Source organism: Anarhichas minor, unplaced genomic scaffold, assembly GCF_050575085.1.
Source record: "Anarhichas minor isolate MPS153535 unplaced genomic scaffold, ASM5057508v1 ptg000003l, whole genome shotgun sequence".
NCBI classification, from domain to species: domain Eukaryota; kingdom Metazoa; phylum Chordata; class Actinopteri; order Perciformes; family Anarhichadidae; genus Anarhichas; species Anarhichas minor.
The window spans coordinates 9,323,184-9,341,069 of NW_027466449.1; the positions used below are offsets into that span (position 1 = coordinate 9,323,184).

General features: G+C 42.5%; 1 protein-coding gene across 1 annotated transcript in view; it reads right to left on the reverse strand.

Moving 5' to 3' along the window:
- Positions 1–17,886, reverse strand: part of LOC142955395 (ERC protein 2-like) — a 136,617-nt gene that overhangs the window by 23,269 nt on the left and 95,462 nt on the right. Inside the window, 2 exon segments of the mRNA XM_076096901.1 lie at positions 10,824–10,889; positions 14,495–14,656. Of these exon segments, the coding sequence (XP_075953016.1) occupies positions 10,863–10,889; positions 14,495–14,656 (189 nt within the window). The 3' untranslated portion in view covers positions 10,824–10,862.

A 17,886-nucleotide genomic window follows, 5' to 3' on the forward strand; every position in this document is an offset into this window, starting at 1 on the left:
TGTTTTATTTTGTTTTGTATATCTATATTTGCTGGTATTTGTTTTCTGTGTTGTAAAAAAGGAAACATTTCAGGAATTAAAAAAAACGAAAGCATCAGTGAAAGTCACAAAATATATTTGGTAACACTGACATGATACAAATAACAGTGGGTATCAATCCGTGACTTTTTGGTGAGAAAGAGAGAGAGAACGATCTCTGCCTGCAAGTTTCTGGAAGAAAATGAACTGGGTATAATGTGGTTAATTTAAGCATACAGCCACCAGAACAAATACTTTTTGTTGATTCATTTTTATTTTCAGGTTTTAGTATTGGTACCAAATCTCAGGTGACAAAAAAACTGAGTCGGCAATAGGCTGCTATTTATTGTGATTGGATGTAGTGTTGCAGCCCGGCACCGTCTGCTGAGATGCAGAGACTTATAAGAAGCCCATTGGCACTACAGGGGAAGGTTGACGAAAGATCAGCTTTATGCAAATACAAGCGACAACCAGGCAAGAGCAAATCAAACTTGTTTTGATTCCCACTCAAATTGAAGCACAGAGTTGTTTACTGCTCCACTAATGGAGTGGGGGAATCACTTCCCCTGCAAATACAGGATTGCAATGCCAATCAGTCTTGAATACATGTGTTGTATTAAAACAGTTTTCAACAGTGCACACAAACTTAAAAAAAGACATTTACCGTTCTGTTCCTGGGAAACAAGCTGTGCTATAATGTATTTGACCATTTAGCACCTAACGTTACTGTGGTCTCCACTTTGAGCATCGACGGCTTGGCAGAAACAAAGAGAAGGCCCACTGCTGGTTCTGCTTTAGCCCGTCAAACAGACTCACATCAAACACAGAGCCAGCGGCACTCTACAAGATATAGAGATGAAGCGAGAGAAGAGAAGAAACAGAAATAAATGGAGAGGGAGTGACAGAGATGCACTGATTCAAAGGAGCCCCCAAAGTGGAAGCCTTCGGATAAACAACCAATCAGAAAAGGATCGCTGTCTAGCCCAATCAGAACACATTCCAATGAGAATCCTCTCCAGACCAACCAACTAACCCCCCAGAGGTATGCACAAAAGAATAAGACACAACACACACACAATGTGACTAGATACACAGCAGCATCTTAACTAAGGTCTTGTCTGGCCTTATACCACGACTAAAACCCAAAGAGTCTGTCTTCAATCTTCAATCTTCAAACCGCCAGTCTCAGTCCCGGTAGTCTACTATAACTGTTCATCACTTTGTCCCTCCTGGCAACACGTGTGCAAACAGTTCTGTTTGTATGTGACATTGTGTATGTGTGTGTCTGTGTGTGTGGGTGTGTGTGTGTGTGTGTCTGATTCCATTGCAGACGGATGGAATTGGTGTCTGGGCTCATTCTTGGCAAGGATACTCTTGTTTCAGAGAGAAGAGCAAGGATGATAGTTGCGGGATGCAGGATAAAAGGATGTCAGTGTGAGTGTGCTTGTGTGTGTGTGTGTGTGTGTGTGTGTGTGTGTGTGTGTGTGTGTGTGTGTGTGTGTGTGTGTGTGTATGGGGGCGGGGGCCTCATTGTATGTCTCGCTGGGTTTGTTGAGTAGATAGACTTCCTTTGGTCTGGAGTAACAAGAGTACAACATGCTAAGTAACAAGGGTGCTGGGATTTGTCTGTGTGAGAGTGTGTGTGCATACACAAACAAGTTTTTGCTTGCCTGCTTACAGTACGTGCGTGTGCATGTGCTTGCATTTGTGTCTCTGCCAGTGTGTGTACAGGGTTGCATGAGAGTGTGTGGTTGTACAGATCCCCTCTTGGCAGCAGCAGTGTAAACTGAGGAGGGTCTTACATGGGCTTTAATCCTGTGCTGAATGTCATCGTACAAGTGTGGCTTTTCCACAGGCCCAGATAAGAGAGAGAGAGAAAGAGAGGGAGAGGGAGTTCTAATGCACATGTGTGAGTTGTATGCATGTGAGCATAAGTGCATACATGTATGAAAGACACCCTTGTAAAGTAGCCTGACCCACTGGTTTGATGACAAGGATTATAGCAGTGACATACAGTAAGTTGTAAGGGACAGACAGAGCAGCTACAGCACTAATCTGCTTGTCTAGTGATCTAGTGACAGAGAGAGAGAGAGGCCACTCTGGCATCCAATTCTAAGGTTTCACTGGAAAACACAACCTGGTTGAAAACTACTGAGCCCAACAAGCTGAGCTGTGTTGGAATATCTTTCGTTCAGGCCAGGGGTTTTTACACTTTTTTCAGCGTGGGGCCCAAATGAGAAGTTTATTCTGTTTTTATTTTTTATATTCTGTGTTTATTCTGGCTTTAAAACATTTTACTACCCATGTCATATGGGTACCCTGCAGCAATAGGCCGGTGAGCCATTTTGGGATTTGAAGCCTAAGTTCAACAAACACTACGCAGGTTTGAATAGGTCACTGATAGAGAATGTCAGCGACACGTCTTTTGAGGGAAAGAAAGCTTTCATAACTAATTACACTGCAAGACATCAATTATGATAAAAAGTGTTGTTGTTCCGACCAATGCCAACGCAGCACATCTCGCTTTTTACAAGCTTCCCTGACGTTGGAGACCTTTGGGAAAGTGTTGGAATAGCGTGAGAAATAAACTGCAGCCTACTGTTATACGAGGCTTAATTAGTGGGCAGCTCTTAATGTTGAGTGGCAGTCCAACGGTTGTTGATGTTATTACAGTAGCTCCGCGATAGCCTAAGTTATAAAGCCTCTTCGCTGACTCTGCACTAGGATGCATTTCAGCAGACGGAAACAGGTAAATTCCTGTTAGTTTTCCTCTTCAATCCTACAAGGAGCGTCCGATAGCAGCTCTGGCATTTCGAGAATAGGGAAAGAAAATAGTGAAATTCCTTCTGCTATTACTTATTAAAATACATTTAGTGTTATTTCTCCACCACAGTGTTTCCAGGTGTCAATCTTGATCATAAATGTTTGCTTTCTATTAGGAGATTTAAGTGTGTGTGTGTGTGTGTGTGTGTGTGTGTGTGTGTGTGTGTGTGTGTGTATGTGCGTGCGTGCGTGCGTGCGTGTGTGCTTGAGTTGAGGCATCACAAGTGCTGTATGTTGCAGGATGTGCCATCCTTTAAGTGAGCGGTACAATATCAGTAGTGATCAAGTTTCACATAGTAAAGTCAGCAGGTGTGAGTCTCCTCTCATCTCCCTCTGCCTGAGAGCAGTGGGCACGTCTATGATTGGCAGCCTAGGGGTGGGTCTATATGTTAAAAACACAGTTTGGGGAATAACGCAGGACTTACCCAAGACCTGAGGCTGTGTGATATTTTTAGTGCTTTTGGTTTGTGTGTGTGTGTGTGTGTGTGTGTGTGAGAGAGAGCGAGAGAGAGAGAGAGAGGAGAGCACAGGAAGTCTGAGGAAAATAACAGGTTTAAAGTCAAAAGGCTGTGATTCCCTTTTCTCTGTTTCCAAATCCCTATACCTCCCTCATTCAGTGCCTCTTTGTGGATGTTCAGACTTTCTCTTTGGGATGTAATCCGTCTTGAACAGGGGATCTGACCCACTGAGAGTTCTCTTATGCACAATTCTGCTCTCTAGCCCTCAAGCACGCACACACAAATGCACGCAATTTCTCGCCGGTGCCTCCCCAGGTGCGAGTTTCTCCGGAGGGAAGGGCTTTTGTGTGCTGCCATCTCAATAAGCTCACAAAACACCCTTATAATCCTACCAATCTCTCTCTCCCTTTCTCTCTCTCTCTCTTGATCTTTCTTTCACACACACACACACACACACACATACACACACTCGCTCTCTCTCACACACAACTGGCTGCACAGTAGGAACTTGCTTTAGACATTGAAATAATGAATATGTTTTCCCATTTGGACCCCAACATCCCACAGATTCACGACAATGTTAAGATCTGCATTTCTAATCTTGGTCTATGTCAGTAGGCCACAAAATACTTGAATGTTTCTTGTGGCAGTGGCATTTGGAGAAGCAATGGAGATGAGGGGAAAACAGAGGGGAAAAGGGGAGGGAGGGAGAGAGAGATGAAAAATAGCTACAGCTTGAGGTGTACTGATTTATGACTGTGGGCTGGCTGAGCCATTTCTGCACAGAGAGCAAACCAGAGTTTACAGACAGACTGAATCACACCTGGCATGTTCAGACAGAGAAGGGAAGATGAGGTGGTTTAGTAAAACTATTTCAGCTTATGGACATAACGTATCAAACATTGATGTTACAATGATTATAATTTAGGTAAGGTAATCACACATCCATGCCATGTAAATGTGCATATGCCCAGCCAGTCAGGATAAAGCCATTTTTGAGGGCTAATGTTACAGCAGTTGCCACATTTCTGAGATTATGAACCTGAGCCAGTGAATTAGTGGTCATAAATGAGAAAGCTCTGCAGCGTCATTTCAATTACATACTAGAGAAAGAAAAGTAAGTGCTTATTGTCTTCTGGCAGGCATGTTTGTGCACTTGAACGAATAACGTCGAACAACACTGACTTTGAGAAACACTTAACTACCTTAATGCTTTAAAAAAGCTAGAGAGGTCAGAGCACTGAGCACTGAGCCCAGTTCACAATGAGAGAGAGGCAGCACCGGGGATTAGGGATGTCGACCAGACAGTATAAAATACAATCTTCAAAAGGTCCTGTGACGAGCTTGACAAAAAGTAAAAAATGCCCTATCTGGTTTAATGTTACATTTTTACTCTAAATTCACCTAAAAGTTGATACTTAAAAAAACCGGAACTAAACTGCTAATAAAATGAAATCCTTGAAAAATATTAAAGAAAAACTCATTTTAAAAAGTGCAACTGAAATAACCCTGTGGCAATGGACAGCGTGACCAGTGGTAATATCTAGGCTCATGGCCCACTGTGGCTGCAAGGGGATGCTGACTCCGGCAACCATCAGCGGCCATATGACAAATCCCATTTCGGTCCCCCTTGGTTGGCTTGGATGAGAAAAAGGCTTGTCACTTTTGAATACAGTGTTAGAAGACTCAGAATCACTTCCATCATCTCCGCTCTCAAGTGGATAGCAGATATGTTATGGTCAGCTGAGGTGAGCCCTTAACAATTAACTGGCTGTTAAGCTCCTAAGACGGTTTGTTGTGGTTCCCCCCCATCAACTGGATTGCCTGAACAAAACTGCTTCCAACTTAAGTATTTGCTCTTGCAAATTTGCAGCATAGCACGAGCGATTGTGTGTGTGGCCATGTCTCTGCGTGTGTAATGAGTGTGTTGTGGGTGGGGAAAAAGAGCTTACTCAGACAAACTGCCTTATGATCCACACATCAGGTGCCTAACTGTCCTCTCCAGCGTATAAATTCAAGAAAACCACAAAAAACAGGAATAAACTTGTCTGCCTCACGACATTGCCAGTCCTTCTTTCCCTCCTACCTCCTTCCCCAACCTCCTCCTCTGTCAGCTGAAGAAGCATCTCTGGATCCTGTCTGTCTACAGCTTCATACATCGACAGTGACAAAGCAACTATATCACCGCTCTTCATTCACCTAGTTAAAGGTATTAATTTGCAAGGCATTTTAAAAAAGCAATACGTCATTGTGAAATTAATCATGATGCCACAGTATAACAATTATTCAAGATGATTAAGACCCTGATTGGACAGACTGCATTTTAGCAGCCCGACGCGGCTTTTTGTAATTGTTTTTCAATGAGAGTGAAGCGTTCTGCGCGTTGCGGAGCACTTCCCAATTTTCCACTCTGTGCGTCCCACGTTTTTGCAAGACCGCCCCGAAATCTCGGGTTCAAACCGTAGTTACCATGATCTGAACAGAAAACAGTAGGCCTGGAGGCAAATTGGTGCAGTACTTTAGATTTCGGGCAAGTTGTTTTCATCAATTTAAACTGTGCTGTTTGTATTAGGTAGCATACAGTTCACGGTTGAGCACACATTTGATGGCTTTGTCTTAGCGAGCAACTGTCTTCTATCTCACACCAAAAAAAAACGCTCCCTTTTCGCAAACGGGGTTTTCGAATTTGCTGCAGAATGCAAAATTCCTGCCCTACTTCAGGGAAAATGGGTTTTCTAAACATGTATCAACGATTGTACTGATGAGTAAAAATGAAGCACGTTTAATATTTTGTTCGTTTTCAGCAACTGCTGCCTTTAGTCTTGGCTCTGTGCTCTGTATACAGAGGTGCAACAGCACGTTGCACCTTCACAAGAAAAGGGCCTTTTGGAAAATAACTCAGGTGTTGTTTCAGGATGGACTGAAATAGATACAACATAGAGTGCACTCAGATGTTGTTGCTCAGGTGTTGCTGAGTTATCGACTTCTCTCCACTCATGTTCAATCTGGTGGAACAACCTTTGACCTCATAGACTGATGATGCTGACAGCTGGCTGAGGGATGGCCTCGGTCAGACGCCTCTGCTGACCTGCGAGCTGTGGTTCACTGGTCACCAAAGACATACTGCACAGCACGGCTTAGCACATGTGTGAGGAGATACTTACCCAAACATTATCCAAATGCCCACACAAGTATGTATGAACACGTGCACAGGCGTGCAGATGCAGATGTAGACTAAACTCCTGAATGTCTAGAAAATCCAGAGTGAAACCAATTGATTTATTAATTAAGACTTACTAAGTGTTGATAACATGGGGCCTTTACAAAAATATGTGCCGTCACCTAACAGTAATTAATGCGTGGGGTGATAGTTGTTTACACTGGAGATTCATCCTGGCACAAAGTGCAGAAAAAGTGGCAGAGCCGGCTCGACCATGATGTCGCTGGCAGACTTTTCTTTCAAAGACAACCTTGAATTAAATGTCATGGCATTTTGTTTGCTGTTTAGAGGAATGTGAACATGGTGTCATTAAAAGACAGACACGTCTGAGTTGTAAACTGCCATTATCGCAATTATAAAATTGTAGACAATGAGAGGTGCAGTAATTTCCCACAGTCAATACTGTCATGTTCTTTTTCTCCAATATCAATTATATCCACTGTGAGGGTGGTTTTGAGGTTTCATTAACAACCTGAAGATAAGAGAACACATAGAAGAGTAATCTCAATATTCATAAAGCCATACCATTCTTACTGTCAACAATTTGACTAGATTATGGATAAAGTTAGATATGCTGCCCGTGAAGTTTTGCACCCACCTCAAATACACCTCACTGAACTATTTCTCTATTACTGTCACTTTCACATACACAGCAAAACAAATATATGTTTTTTAATAGTTCTGCATGTTTCTTTTTTAAGCTTGGTTCAATTCTAATTAATTATTCAGTCAAACTAAACTAAAAATACAAGTCAATTTCCCGTTTTAAATGCAATCGTTCTCCGTTTCATACTGGCTTACCTGCAAATGAAGAATTCAAATTAATAAAAAGGGCCTTTTGGAAAACAATTTTGGTATAAATTAGAAGAACACCCTGCAGGGCTTGCAAAAAACATACGTCTGCACACCACATTTTTCTTTTCTTTTCATCTTTGCAGTAGCTGTTGAACCAACGATCTGAAAAAGATTCTGCTGGCACTGATTCAAAATGGGATACATATTTACGTCATATATATTCTGCAAGTTACAGTATATAACCTACTCATTGATATCAACTAAATTTATCATAAAATCAAGCATACTTGAAAAGCAAAAAAAAGGGATATCAGACAGAAAACACTGTAGGAACGCTACAATACCACCAGAATTGCGAGATACAGGAAATAGCAGATGAATGGCTCACTGCATAATATCAAATCATATGTAAGGCAGCAGCAAAACATATTTTAACCACTTGAAATACTTATTTATTGTAAATTATGAAATTATTTAGAATATTTTTACCACTTTATCTTGCTGTCCGACAGCTCTTTCCGACATGTAACAGATGCCAATAACTATGCTCACGCCAAAGCCAACAGACTCTTTTGACAAAAACAGAGTTTTTGGTTTGTTTGTGTTATTGAGTGACTTTAGTGTTTTAAACGGTTAGTTTGGATTCAACAAAGTCACACAATAGAAAACGGCTTCAGTTTCCTGTCGGAACGGGCTGTCTGACGGCAAGTTAAGGCACTGAAAATATCTAAATACAGCATACACTTTGACTGATATACATTTTCAAGGAAGGCTTTTTTTAAGGCTTTTTTTCAGGTGGCGAAAACATTTTGCTGCTGCATCTACTGCAGGAAAACCACCGACTATGGATGAGTACCTCATACAACCCCACATAAAAAAATGTAACTTTCACTTAATTGTATTTTAAAATAGTACATTGGATTGACAATCTGCTCTCCAATTTCAGTTTCCCCACTGAACTTTTCTAGACTTTTCCCTGCGCATATAGATACTTACTGGCAGACACAATGTAGATATACAAACACTGTATTTAGTGCAAACACAGCATGGGCAAATGAAAGCCATCTTCTTGACTTGTTTTGACCTGAACAAGGCCTCACTCCTTCCTGCTTGCACGCACACACACACACACACACACACACACACACACACACACACACACACACACACACACACACACACACACACACACACACACACACACACACACACGTACACAAACATATTTCTGTCCCCACTTGGAAAGCCTCTCAACTTCTTTTCGCTTCATTCAGTACAAATAACTTCACGGTGGGATAAAAGCATAATGTTTCCAGAAAACCTCCCCCCCCCCCCCCCCCCCCCCCCCCCACTTTGCTTCACTCTTTTGGCCCCATGTTCTCCTTTACTTTTTCCTCCAACCCCCTTCTCTTGTACTCTCTGTCCAAGTGGACATTCTTATTTCATTAGAGGGGGGTCTGGGAGGCCAAGAGGGTAAACAAAACCTCTGTAATCAACAGCAGGACATACACAACCACAATGAGCCAATCAGAGCACCAGTGTCCTTTTAGAGAGAACCATGGCTAACCAATACAAATCCACACCTGGAAGCTCAGAACTTGAACTTGCCAACTTCAACTCAGCACTTAGGTTTGTGTGGAATTCAAAATGTAGCTGAGCACTGGGAGTCAAGGTTATCCATGAGGAACACCAATCAAAGCATGCATGTCTGCAAAGACACCAATACACACACATACACACAGATCCCATTATTTGTCTATCGGTGCTGTCATCTCTGTTTGCTCATATTAGAGAGGGCTCACTCAGGGACAGGATATGGGGATTAGGTCTGGCCTTATTGCGCTGTAGCTACACACCGCTAAATGGCTCCCATCTGTTCTCCCATTGAGAATGGCTAATACACGTTAGCTGTGCTCGCATTGTGCACTGCCAGAATAACAGCAGTGGATAGATGAGCAGCACTGATATCGCTAGCCACAACACCATTCTGTGCTAAAGGCTAATGTGCCTGGCTTATTCTATTAGATCGGGATAAGAAGCACTAATACGCACATGCATGCACACACACACACACACACACACGTGCAAACACGCACCATCACAATATCTGATTGGAGATACCGAAGCAGTAGGCTAGTCACGGATCCAGCTCTAGGTTTACCTTGAAGTAAGATACGTTAGAGCCGGGCAAGCGAAAAACTAGCAAGAGGTGGAAAGAACAGGAGTGATGGAAAAGAGATGGAAAGAGAGGGAGAAAGGGGGCAGTGTGGTCTGTTTCATTACGGTGAATCCTGACACTGCTGCATTCTCAGCACACATGGACTGGATTATAGGCTATGTGGGCTGCTCCGGCACTGTATAGCTCAGCAACGCTCTTTTGCACAAACACACGCACATACACACACTTGCAAATGTACACACAAACATAATAGCTAAACACACTAAAGCTTTGCACTGCAGGAACACAAACCATTTGCTATAGGACTCTTAATCCCAAAAGCAGCACTAGGGCAAAGTGCACAACTACTAAGTCGTTGAGGTTAGAGACAGAGTCTTCTTGTGATGGTCCACCTGTGGATTACTGGGGGAAAAGAATGAGATGCACTGGAAACTATGAGTATACAATGCTGTCTGGTTTCCTCTCTCTCTCATTCCCACACAGATACATAAGCACTCTGCCTCTTTCCCTCTCTTTTCTTTGTCTGTGTTTCTCTGTCTCTGATATGTACATTTACATGTCTCTATTTTTCGCTGCCTCTCTTTGTCCTACACACACACCATCAGCCTCATTGCACAGACCTCTTTCCACACGTCTGCGTTCAAAGGCATCCTGAGTCTATGGGGGGGCTTCGATATAAAAAACCCAAAGCAGGAATTATCCTTTATGACTGCATTCTTCATTTTATGTTTTTTCAGCTTGCATCCTTAAAAAAAGGTTTCATGACTGTTCTGTGTCGTATTGTCTTAATTACTCCACACACTGGCACCAACAGGGTGGGGAAGGACGGTAAAACTGCGACTACGTCTGAAAAAATGAGGTGGGGAGAGAGAGACCCATCCATCTCTGGTTTTTCTCATTGTGTCGTTTTTATCACCTATGGGCCCTGGTACACTCACTTTAGGCTGCTGGGTTTGCATTGGTCTAGTAATACCACACAGTTACCTATAGCCACAGAGTACACGCACAGCATGCGGCACAACTAGCATATGAGCACTTCATAGAAAGACAGCCATAAACCTCTGAATCAACTGAGGCTTTAGTTGACTGGAATTCATAAGCAATGGGAAAAGAAGCCGGCTTCTATTACACTCTCTTCTCTCAGACTTGGGTAATTCTGTGGTTATTGTGGTGCCATCAATGTTCCCGGCTAATGGTTACTTGAGCCCACTGAAGAAGCCTATTGTGTAGAGGATCGTTAAAATATCTGGAGCTGCTATACAGTACTACACCCTGGGAAAGAGTGCATTAACTCTAAAATTAGTAGAAAAATTTAACAATATAAACTCACTGTGGACAAATGGATGCAGGGTTTCCATGAAGATGGTCATCATGCCCATATTCCCTCTTCATCGTCCTATGAGAAAAACATGGAAAACATTCATCATCATCATTATCAATCCATAAACCATCAGTACTTTATGTCCAAAGTCTTCAAAAATAGCATGTATGTGGCAGAAAATGGCTTAATTTTGGACCAAGCCATTAAATGTACAAACTCTGGCCCAGTGGTAATGTCTTTACAAGTAGAGTCTAATCGCTTAATGGTATGGTCCACCTAACCCCCTGTGAATTGTAATCAAAACACTCCTGTTCATTGTCCTCATTCAGAAAAGTTGTGTATGATATCATAAAATGCTTTCCGCAGTGTGATTGTTAGGAATCAATAACTAAACACAGAAGGGGTTTCCTTGGGGCTGAAACTGTGCAGACAAGAGCCCTGCTAACAGGAAGGCTAATTCACTCAGACACTAACATTACAATGGTTAGCATGACCTGGCAGCTCAGTATAGCCAAGCTCTTGCCTGCATAATGCTTAACTAGGCTGCGGCAAAGTTGAGTCTATGCTACATAAAAGCTAAAAAAACACAAGGGCCTTGGCTGCAGTCCACAGCGGCTTTGGTTGGACTGAGTGGTTGTGACAAGCTTGGTAAACTCAGTAGGCGACACCTAAGCAGCTAAGCTATAGATGTAATGGCCTTTCAATGGAACATGCTAGATGCTAAATGCTAACATGCAGTTAATGGCTGTGACAGGCCCTGTAAACAGAGCCAAGCTTATAACCACTGAGTCTGCCAGGTTAAACACACACACATACACACAAACAGGCCAAATACCATATGCTACTTCTCATAAACCTGAAGCAGGCAGCATGTTACGGCTTTGAAAAAATGAGCAACAACCCAAAAGAATATGTTGTATAATTCTGTCTCTGATAAACACTTGCTGTTTTTTATTTCCTTCCGAGGCTGCTGCCAAGTATCTGGCAGTAGTGCTGGCATGCTAAATGAGAACAATGTGAACACAACATGTCTGTCGAACTGCACACACTCCATGCTGAAACACAGACCTGGGGTGCATCTCAAGAGACTAAATCCACTTCCTGCGCTTGTCTCCTCTGATTAGATTTCACCTGTCCTCAGAGAAAGTCCATCACGGATTAAGTAGAGGACAGGGAGTATAGTTAGAGGATTGGGACGGACTCACTGGATGTAGCAATGAGCTTTGAATGGCATGTGGTTTGGCTCCATGGAAAAACCTGAAGTGTATTCCGTGTTCACTATTCCAGTGCATGCATTTGTGCTCATGATTCTTAAATGTGCCAGCTGGGTATTCATGTCGTTTGTATGTGTCTGTGTTTGGGCAAAAAAAAAAAAAAGTTTTAAATGCAGGTGTGGTCACTGTTATTCATGGCACAAGCTGGAATGGCATTGTGGTCTGCAGGGTGAGTGTGCAGACCCTCTTCATCATCATTATCATTATCATCATCAATCATCCTTCGAGTGGTGTTCCTGGACCAGGCAATGCACTGAACCACTGGCCACATTTGTACATTTGAATACGGAAAGATGGTGGGAGAAAGGACTGAAGGAAAGACTGAAAGAGACATGGAGGCATGGAGAGAAAAAATGTGAGTGTGAAGAAAATACAGACAGCAGATGTAAAAGTCTCACCTCAGGGACACACACACACACACACCAACACACACACACACTTACTGTGACCTCTGCCGAACTTCCCCATGAGGTCAAAGATCAGATACGAGGAAAAGCCATGAGGTTATTGGCTGATCTCTGTCAAAAGAGTCTGACGTTTCTCAAGCTTATGTGCTTGACACAAGAGGGAGAGCAACAGAGAAACAACGTAGCTAAATAATAATCAACTGTGGATTGTGGACAGAAGGGGATGATGACATCTTGATACACATCTTTTATTTTGACATTTGGTTCCAATGCAATGTGTCAGCAGACTAGACTAAATATACACTATTTGCAAATTTACACATGTTAGGCATTGTCTTATATCAAACCTATGCTTAATAGAAAAAATATTTCAAATCTGTCCAGATTGATGAGTTATTTTGTTACTCTCTGCATTCTTAACAAGATTTCCCAGCTACCCTAATAATACTTTTTATGCTAGGCTTTTCAGTACAAACTAAATATCGCTTGCAGAGAGCTACTGTTTTATGTGTCAAACACTATAAACACTGCTGCAGTAATATAGTGCCGGGCAGCCATTTTGAAGGAAAGATATTTACAAGTGCAAAGTAAAGGAAAGTAATGTGTGATACTAAAAAGTGACCCCCTGCAGCTAACTATTTAATATGGAGCCGACCCTTGTTGCAAATTATTCTGCAATACAATAGAACAAAGCAGGGACTTGATATCTTGATAATATCATTTTGGCAAGCCAAAACATAATATAACCTAATGACTACACAGCTAGTATTTGAAAGTGGTCCTTGTAGGATTAAAGGGTTGTTTTAAGTGTTAAACTATGTTCCATGTTATTCCCACTCTAGACTTTAATATACCATAAAAAGCTTCAAAAATAGATGTAGATTAATTCTGTAGTTGGAAAGGATGCAAATGTTCAAATAAATATACCCTGCTGTATGAGATTCTGCGTGAAAAGTATGCATATGGATGTCAATCAACCCCAGACACTCACATTCTTTTAGGAATCAAAAATAGAGTTTTTCCACAGGCGTGAAAGACTAAAAGAATATTAAAACCAGCTACCCTGTCCTCTTACATATTGCGACGGTATGTGTGGTGTGTTGCATGTATATGATTGTGTGGTTTTATACATGTGCGTGTGTGGGGATCCCCAGTGCATGTTTCACTCCAATTTAGGCAGCAGTTTCAGAAACATTCATAAAGTCTATAAATGTATATTAGTGCATATCAGATAGAACTGAAGTGGAAATCCCCAGGTATTGCTCTTAAATCCCCAAACATTACATACACACACACACACACTTCATCTTCCTAGTTTGGAATCCCCCCAATCACAACCTCTTGACAACAATAGAGCTGTGATGAGTTTATATTGCATTGAAATAACTAAAAGCTTTTATTAGCTAATGGAAAGACAGTGAGATCGTCTGTCTTTCTTTGAAGATTGCCTTCCCTGTTAGTGATTTAATCTTGTATCAACAAAGACTCAGATGTGCACCTCCATGTGCCTCTAAACACGCACACGTACAGGCACGTACATCTCAAACACTTTGCGCTGATGACAACAACAGTTCTCTTCAGCTTCCTTCAAACAGACACATTAAGTCTGTCCTCAGGGCAGTCTGTATATGATACGCAGACAGAGAGAAGGAGCTCATATGAGAGATGAATGATGTATAAACTAATCTCAAACACAAATCCCATCGATCAAAAACAGTTATTTGGCAGCTTTTCCCTTCATGCCTCTTATCTAAATGATATGAATAACTGACTTGGCAGGAAGTAATGGGGTTGAGAGAGAAGAGAGAAGGGAAATTGTATGCTGCCGAGTCCAACCACAACTGACTGGCGGTGGAGATGACAAATATAATATTGCACCAACTTAAAAAAACATGAAGATGAGAGCCCAAAACATGTCTGCTTGTGTAAACAAGTTCAAACTGGGTGTATGTCTGCATTGTGTGTGTGTGTGTGTGTGTGCGTCCACATTCATATTGACCTGGTCCATAGGGGGTCGGTGGTTGGCATGGGGGGGCCCTCTTGGCAGGCTTCGGTGATGCATGTTTGCTGGATGCAAGTGGTGAGAATGGTGAGGATGATGTTGAGGGTGAATGTGATCTTCCTCGTAGTTATCCGCTATCAGCTTCATTCTGCTCTGAGTCTGCCAAAAAAAAGGAGATAAACAAGAAGATTTATAAAGCATAATTAAAACACGCGTACACAAGGCCTTTTATTTCTCCAACACTGCTTGTCTGTTCCCTTAAAAATGTTCCCGAGGCCTCAGAATGATTAGGCTGAGGGATTCTTGGATGGGGTAAAATCATGTTGAAATCCATCGAAGAGGATAAAAACAGTGCCGCTAACAACACTTGACAGGTCATAAATTGAGTGAGTCGGAGTGCCTGATGAAAGTATTGCAAGTCTGTCAAATGTCATCCGTACTGCAGATTATCATTTAATTGGATTACACGAATTTTAGTAAGAACAGTTAGTGAGTGTTTCATGTAGCCTAAGGCCACAGGCGTTCTGGCCCAGGTAAAGCAAGATCCTGTTAGATGTCATTGATTCAAATTACTCTCAAACATGTATTTTTCTGAATGCCTGTAAATGGGTATGCAAAGACTGTGTGTCTTTGTTTTGTGTCTCTGCATCTGTGTGTATGTGTGGAAGAGGCTGTCATCTTGCCAACATCACTGCTTTGGAGAGAGATAACAGCATAGGATGACTAACGTTAACAATCAGCTCAACTCCATTGAGGCCAGCTGTCTGGGAGATAGACAGAGACAGAGTGGGTGCAGATATATTGACAGGCTCAGCTTTATTCTCTTAACTCCACATACTCCCCCTGAGGGTGGACATGACTGCAGAGCGGGAGGTGGGATTGTGTATGGGATGAAGATGATTCGAAGGAAAGACATGCACACATCTCTCATCCAAAATGTTGCGGCTTTCCTTGTTTAAATGAGAGACAGCCATGGCAGGAAGAGACAAGAAGCCTGAGTCAGCTGGGAAGACAGGAAGGAGATGGTGTTACAGTCGTAAGCGGCCTGGAGACATCGCTGCTGAGATAAGGCGCTGAAGCCTAATGACTGAGGAAACGAGCTAGTCAGGATCAAAGGAGAGGATGTGGCTAGTATTAAAGAGGTTAACAATTAGCTTAAATTGGAGAAGAGCTGGTTAGATAAGGCGAGAACACCGATAACGTGGTGAGAGGAAAGGAGAGAGACAGAGATAAAGATGAAGAGTGAGGGATGGAGGAGGACTCAGACAAGAGAGACACCAGACCAGTGGTTAGATCAGTTAAAGGCTAGGTGGAAGTGTACGGCCGGCCCTCTGTGACCTCAGGTGTCGACTCTAGCAGGTGTGACTGGGTGGGGCTGGCCTCAATGCAACAGTTACAGAGCTGATACCTGTCATTAGGCGAGGACAATTACTATCATATACCGTGCAGCTGATGTAACTGCTGTAGTACAACACAGTACACGCTCTAGGTGCTTCCATACAGACTCTTCCCCAATGCTTACTAATGCTGCTTAATTCTGATAGAGAAATACTTTCAAAATGAATCAGTAGCTGAGGGTCAAAAAGGCTAATGTGTGTTTAGTCTTTGCTGCTAATCTAATAAGAACCATATTGCTTGTTCCTGTTCATCTAATTACAACCATATTTGGTAGGATGAGAGGCCAAATGTCCGAGACTGTGTTTGCATACGTGTGTGTGTGCGCATGTAGTTAACATTTAATGACCTCAGACAAAAACACAATTGAAAAATGTGATGAATTGCTTCTGGAAGAATCTCACTGTGTGGTCAGGACAGCCCAGATGTGGCCATCCAGTTTATTCAAACAGACACACACACACACACACACACAAAGACACACATGCAAAAACACACACATACACTTTCTTCTTACACACATATTCCTGTGTGCATGTGCGAAGAAGGTGAGCACATATAAAATGTCCGTGTGCTGGAATGTGTGCGTTATAATTAGTGTTAATTAGGCGCTTTGCAGAGTAAACAGCTCAGTAATGGCCTCCAGGCCTGCTTGTAGATCAGGCAGCCTGGAATAGACACAGGTGCCACTGCTGGGAGAGGAGAGGAGGGAAGAGGAGAGTTTTTCATTGACATCTCTAACCATAACAGATTTGGTCTGTACTGTGTGTGTGGAGTGAGGGGTCTCTGCATATGTATCAAAGTGCAGCTGCTGGCGTAAACAGGGCAGTGATGATCCCGCTGCTGTGCTCACAGCTGCATCCCAAACCTCAATCCAAGCCCTCTGTAAATCACAAGCCTGTCCTGATTAGAGCAGAGCTGTTTTAACACATATGGACACAGGAGGCTGACAAGAAAGGCCTTAAATACACAGCTGGGTGAAGACAGCACAAGTTTCACAACACTTATACATACTCCTTTAATCAAGTCTCTGTGTGTTTCTGTGCGTGGAACATTGCCATAAAAACTGAGTAACACAGAGACCAATCAGGCAGATCGCTTTAAATAAGCTGTTCTAAATGGCACACCTCTGAGAAACACAAAATCTGTCTTTTTTAGCATAGAGAGAGGATAGATGCTCTTGTGCGTCCAAGAAAGAGAGGCGGGGAGGGAGAGAGCGAAAGAGGAAAAAAAGAGAGAGAGAAAGTCACAGAAAAATGACACACCTCTGAGGATTCCAAATCCATCTTTTCTCAGCTTCAAAGCACCAGTCACGTTTGGCCATCCATCACTAGGATGGGACAACTCAAAGAATTCCCTCATGGGGACACATTTGTTCTGACTCTCTCCTCGGGAAGTCTAAACACTACACTCTTCGTGTGTGTGTGTGTGTGTGTGTGTGTGTGTGTGTGTGTGTGTGTGGCTGTTTCTTTATATATATGTGTTTGTCTGTGCTGAAGAAAGCCTATGCCACAAAGGCAAACAAACTGTCTGAGAAAGGAAAGTTTGTCTTAGACGGTAGGCTTTATGCACACACACATACACAAGATCTTCCAAAAGAGGGATGTGGGGAGGTCAGGCAGGGCACTGCTATCTGTAAATCTATCTGCTGTCTACATATCAGCTTTCTCTTATGAGACTCCGAGTCCCATAATTCTTTGGCATTTCCTGATCAGTTTCCTTCCGCCATTGGCTGTTGTGGACCTAAGGAAGGCAACCTATCCTTATATGTGTGTCAATGGGTCAGAAGACAGAGAGCCGGTATGTGTCATGTTGAACAACATAACCTCCAGAGAGCTCTTTCTGACTCCTTATAGGAGTGTATGTTTACCTTACAACCTCCACAACATGAATAGTTGACAAAGTATCACACTTTCAGGGCCCCTGCACTAGGAAGCCATATAGCACTGCCTGGCACACCGTTGCACTTAGCAGTAGCATTGCCATGGATTTAA